The 5,189-nt window shown below is 49.9% G+C and overlaps 2 protein-coding genes across 2 annotated transcripts; both read right to left on the bottom strand.

The window, feature by feature from the left end:
* Positions 1 to 770: 770 nt before the first annotated feature.
* T310_8532 (uncharacterized protein) lies at positions 771 to 2,502 on the bottom strand (the record flags this gene model as incomplete). The annotated part of the gene is made up of 4 exons (XM_013468690.1): positions 771 to 1,400; positions 1,456 to 1,932; positions 1,988 to 2,267; positions 2,318 to 2,502. The coding sequence occupies 4 exons, from the start codon at positions 2,500 to 2,502 to the stop codon at positions 771 to 773; spliced, it is 1,572 nt and encodes a 523-aa protein (XP_013324144.1).
* Positions 2,503 to 3,290: 788 nt separating this feature from the next.
* Positions 3,291 to 4,825, bottom strand: T310_8531 (Vacuolar H+/Ca2+ exchanger; the record flags this gene model as incomplete). The annotated part of the gene is made up of 3 exons (XM_013468689.1): positions 3,291 to 3,612; positions 3,666 to 3,959; positions 4,017 to 4,825. 3 exons carry the CDS (start codon positions 4,823 to 4,825, stop codon positions 3,291 to 3,293), a joined length of 1,425 nt encoding a protein of 474 aa, XP_013324143.1.
* Positions 4,826 to 5,189: the final 364 nt, after the last annotated feature.

Raw genomic sequence — 5,189 nt, 5'->3', positions numbered from 1 at the left:
TGTGGCTCATTTTATATTGCTTGCTGCTGTCATGTTCTCCCAGATTCAGATCACCTTCCAAGTTGAGGGCCGATTGGGTGGTCGTGGTCGATAACGGCGGCCACTACTGCAGGCAGCCGTCCGCCAGCCTAAGGTACCTGGTAGTGACTTTATTCCGAGATCTGCTTAGTTGTTGGTTTCTAAGCAAGAAGATCGTTGCCACCTGAGGCTCGGACTAGGCAGCCATCGGCTACTTGCAGTCAGCCTTCCCAAGGTTGTGGCTAGAGGTCACTATTCAGACTCTAGTCGGATAATATCTAACTTAACATCATCCCCTACTCGCCCTTGGTCCTTGTTGGAGCATCGACTGACTCATGGGAGGGTCCAAGGTACTCTCTTTGGCACGCTTGGGTGAGGCGCAGCCATAGACATGTATTTAGCTAAGACAGGCCCTTCAGCCACATCGATTCATGCGCCACAGCTTAGGAGACGCATCGCTTGGATTTAAAGGACTGTCAATAGACTGTAGGGAGCGTGATCGAGGTTTTCGCCATACTCTCTGTGATGGATGTCCTGTAGCACGTTGTGGGAGCATCCTTGACTAGTTAATACTTCGCCAACGGCGAACAGCGTCGAGGTCACATAAGATGCGAAAGCTCCTCGAACCGTAAAAAATTCCAGTTCTAAAGGCACTTAAAAACACCGTAGACGCCCCGGACCTGCCCGATATTCAACACAGAATTGGCATCCCGAGTAAGTTTAGGTCGAAGATTTCATGACTGCTGCGATGGTCACCGCCATCTTTCCAGAAACCTCTCCTGGGCTTTGTCCCGCTGCCCAAGAACGTCCAAATTGAGTCCCTCAATTCCTTTTTGGATCAGACCAAGTTGTTTCTCTAGATCAGCAAGTCGTTGTTTCTGGTGAACATCGACAAGAGAGAGCTGGCAACCAGAATCGGCCTGTAGAGCAGAATAGAGAAGCTCTGTTGCTCGGTCTGTCCGAGTGAGATACTCTGCCAGTGACATATCGGCTGTTTTGCTGAGATTCTGTAGAAGCTCCACCATCCGAGATCTTTTTTCAGAAATGGACTTCGAAAGACTAGGTCGCTCAGAGGAGCCATTTTCCAGGCCTCCCGAAACTCCCATACGACGCAAGAAGCTTTCATAAGCTTGTAACTGTGGAATGGATGTCGATTTCACTTTGTCGACCGACCCTGTCGGCTGTGGAACACCTACGGTGCTCAGTGACGAATCTCGCCGTAGCACCTTTTTAGTGGAACTCTGACCAGCGGGGCTACAACGTAGCTCGTTCTTATAAACAGTCGACAGTTCCTCGAAAGTTTCACGGCAAGATTGTCGATAGAGCAGCTGCTCTGTGACGTGCTCTGCGGAAAGCGTCATTTCGGTGATTAAATGCAAAATCTTGACCAGAATCAGCACTGTCTTTCCAGCTAAGAAACAGTGATAGGGAACGAACCGTATCCAGCTTTCCTTCCAATGTTGAGTTCAACTGATCATGGTTCTTCTGGAGCTCTCGCAATATTTGTTGCCCAAATTGCTGCCTCGCAGACATCTCAGCCAGGACCTCGATCTCTGAATAAAGAGACTCCAAATCTTGTTCAAGAACAAGTAGAGTATCCTCCATTCCCACTACCTCACTGGAAACATCATCACCGGCTTCAAGGGCTTCCAGATATAGTCGATCGAGACGACAATATATCTCTTCCGATACGAATCGGGAGAGAGCTGATGTAAGTTCCGCGGCACGCTTTTTGAGAATGTGATCTTCTTCCGTTGATTCCAGTTCTGACGCGAGACTTTCAGCTTTGGCAAGCGCCCTATCGTCGTCCTTTAACTTCGCAGTGACGGACAAGAGCAATTGTTTTTTCTCAGCCTGCGCTTGCTCTCTTTGGGCACTCATTCTCGTTTCGATGTCATTTTTAAGGTCATCAGCCTGGATTTTTCGTTAACGATACAACTCCGCGGCAAAGCCGCAATAGGTGCCGTACCGCAGCAGTCACCCGTTGTTTCTCCAATCGATGCCTCCGGTTAAGACCAGCCAATTCTTGCTGTTGATCCCGCTCAGAGTCATTGTCACGAGAACGACATCTTCGCACGAGCTCATATTGAGATTTTAACACTGCCGTCTGTTTCTGAATGGCAGCCGTCGAGGATTTCAGGGTAGCCGTCGCAGCGCGAAGGTCTTCCTCCAGAAGAGGTCTAGTTGTAGGAAGGTCCGGATGTCGAAGTAAGCTCTGCAAGACTCCCGACGCCTCTAGTCTACCTAAACTGAGACTACCGTTAGCAACTTCGCCGTGTGGAAGATAAGAGCACCTTACAGAGTTGCTTCCTCTTTGGACAACAATGTCTCCAAGCCAAGATGATCAGTCACCCATTGCGCGTTCTCCTGGCCAGTTTTGGATCCAGCATTGAATGCAGACTCAATATCATCCCGTTTGTAAGGAATATTGCGCTCCTTGAGAGCAGAAATGTATCGTTCCCACGGGCTGTCGCAACTTTGCATGGCTTTGTTTTGCCGTACTATCCATCAGTCGTTGGACCCAAAACGGGATCGTGGGCGGTGACTTAGCGGCCGCCTCTATGAACACTCAGGTAGCGCCTGAGGCCCGGGGCAACAATACGTGGTAGGTATTATTCTTGTTCCACTGAACCAGCCTCTATGTGATTATCCAGAGGCGAAAGTTGTACTGTGTGCGAGATCTTAGATCAATGTCCTCGTTATCATTGTGAAATCAGGACCGCTACTCCCCCCTCCCGGTCTTCCGGTAAGAATAGAGTTATTTACATCCCAGACTCAACCCTACAGAATCAGAGCAAATGAACATATGGTTCTACTTTGCTCTAAGTGTAGCTATGCCCGATTTCCAGCTTCGACGTCCTAGGTCAACTGTATGACTTCACCCAACTAGTCCTGCTGCATGCATGCTATCTACACATATAATTCTCGAACAAGTAGTCCCCGACGACTAGAACTATACAACCCAAATGCCTCGTGCGGATAATTGGTAATATCCCAGCTTCAGGGGAGCCACGTAATGCGCATTCTTTACCGGCGATGGATGGCACAGATTCTGTCAGTGGGAATCAGCAAATTCAAGAATCAATCTTCTGCCCCAGATGGCAATGTAGCCGACGAGAGACAGGTGGAAAGCCAGTTCAGTGAGTACCATAACACCTGTGTATGTCCGCAGCGAATGTTGTATCAATAGATGATTGTGCCTGGACAGGGCATGGCGATCACTTGTGTGCTTTTTTGACTGTTTGAAGAGAAATCTTCCGGAGAATTCAGCCTCAAGCCTCGTGGCTCCCTGCGGGAATCTGGACGTTCGTGGTACCCTCTTCCGGATTTGGGTAATACCAGGTCGTCACTGCAATGATGACATAGACAAGAACACATAGTCCGCCTTCGAGATAATTTGACTTTCCGTCGCGAAGGAAGTTTCCAACTACCAGGATCGACAGCACGAGCAACACAATCATAAAGATCTCGAAGTTCAGGTCCATGTCTTTGCCAAGACCCCAGCCCACAATGACGACAAGGGGCGCATTCAACAGTGCCGTCTGGATTGATGGCCCCAGGCAATGGAAAAGAGCAAAATTGATTTGGTTATCCCTAGGTAAGTCAGTAAGTTTTGGATCTACGGAGATGGACAAGGAACTATTTACCAGGCTTCGTCCACAGCGGTAAGATGCTCCGCCGCCTTTTCAACCAAGGGAACAAGTATGAGACCCATGAAATTATCTGGGACGCCTCTCTCAACGATATACGGAATCTGTTCGACTAAGAACACTGCGGACATGCTGACACACGTAAGCGCAACGGCTAGAGCCACCAGGCACTCAGTAAACGTGAGCTTGGCTCTCAGACGTTCCTTGTCTCGATCCTCATCCCGAGCTTCGTCAAGCTCGAGGACTTCGTCGAAGATGCTATTGTGACTATGAAGATTGAACCAGAGATACCTAACAAAAAAATTAGTAAGCACCTATTAATCCCGCCTTGTGGTGAAATGGGCATACATGACGAAGGCCACCAGCAGGATGACGGCGGTGGCTCTGCTAATAGTCCTCGTATTCGAGAGCAGCTCGTCTGCGGTGAAAGTTCCTTTGCTTGTGGCGGACCCCGAAAGTGCAGAGTAGAAAGCGCTTGGGATCAAAAGGCCAAATCCAGCAACGAGCAAAAGCCCCGAGCCAACCTCGCTGACAGCCTCATGGAACGCCTGCTCATTCCGTCTCAATCCGCCAAAGAAAAAGCACAGTCCCAGACAGAGCAAAAGATTAGCAAGGATAGAGCCAAGAATGGCAGCTTGAATGACCGGAATAAGGTTATTGTTCTTGTCATGTGCTATCAGAACCATAAATAGCACGATCTCAACGACAGAGGTCAGGGTTGTCTCTAGCAGAACACCTAGCACTTTGGGGAGCTTTCTAGCCAGCTCGCCGCCGGCGAAACCGAGCAGATTCGCTGTCGGTATGATAGCGATAAAGTTGAGAGCGAAGACCCAGACATGGAGGTCCGGCCGCGCAAAAGCAAGGGCAATAGCGGCAGGAACAAACGGCCAGAGAACATTGACTACCATGGACAGAGTACAGGTACTTCTGGCGCAAACTTTCAGAAAGTGACCGACGTGGATACCATGGCGCCCACTTTCACCCGTAGATTCCACTCGAAACAGTCCGATGCCACGAGGGCGTACCGACGACTTCCCATGGTGTCCCGGAAGCAGACCCTTAGGCTCCGAAGAAGATGACGGTCCTAGGTTGTTTTCGAGGCCGGTCTTGGAATCGGTGGTGTGGGTTTCTGGTGACCACTGCTGCGAAGGCTGCATACTAGCTGGATATCAGAGGTCTCGGATTTAGACGTCACGTTCCAAATGACAATCGTTGGATCCCCCAGACAGGCATGTCGTTCACCGAAAAGGTGTCACGCGAGGCGGACAAGGCAACGCTTCTCTCCCGCGAGAAGAAAAGCGAACCCCAACCAGCACGCTTTGAAAAGAACAGAAAGAAGGCAGACTCAAGACAAATCTTCGAAGATAAAGAGTCCATCATGTTAGGGGACAGGGGGGCAGAAAAAGCGACCGGTGGGGAGAAATCCAGCTGGGGATGCTGTCGCGCTTGGCGAGTCACCGCCAAGATAAACAAAATTGACAGCACGATAGCTAAGCCACTCATGTTGGAAGTGCCCAAGTC

This window comes from Rasamsonia emersonii (genome assembly GCF_000968595.1).
Source record: "Rasamsonia emersonii CBS 393.64 chromosome Unknown ctg1118621760837, whole genome shotgun sequence".
Taxonomy (NCBI): domain Eukaryota; kingdom Fungi; phylum Ascomycota; class Eurotiomycetes; order Eurotiales; family Trichocomaceae; genus Rasamsonia; species Rasamsonia emersonii.
The sequence above is the reverse complement of the archived record's forward strand: the minus strand, read 5'-3'. Positions and strand labels throughout refer to the sequence as shown.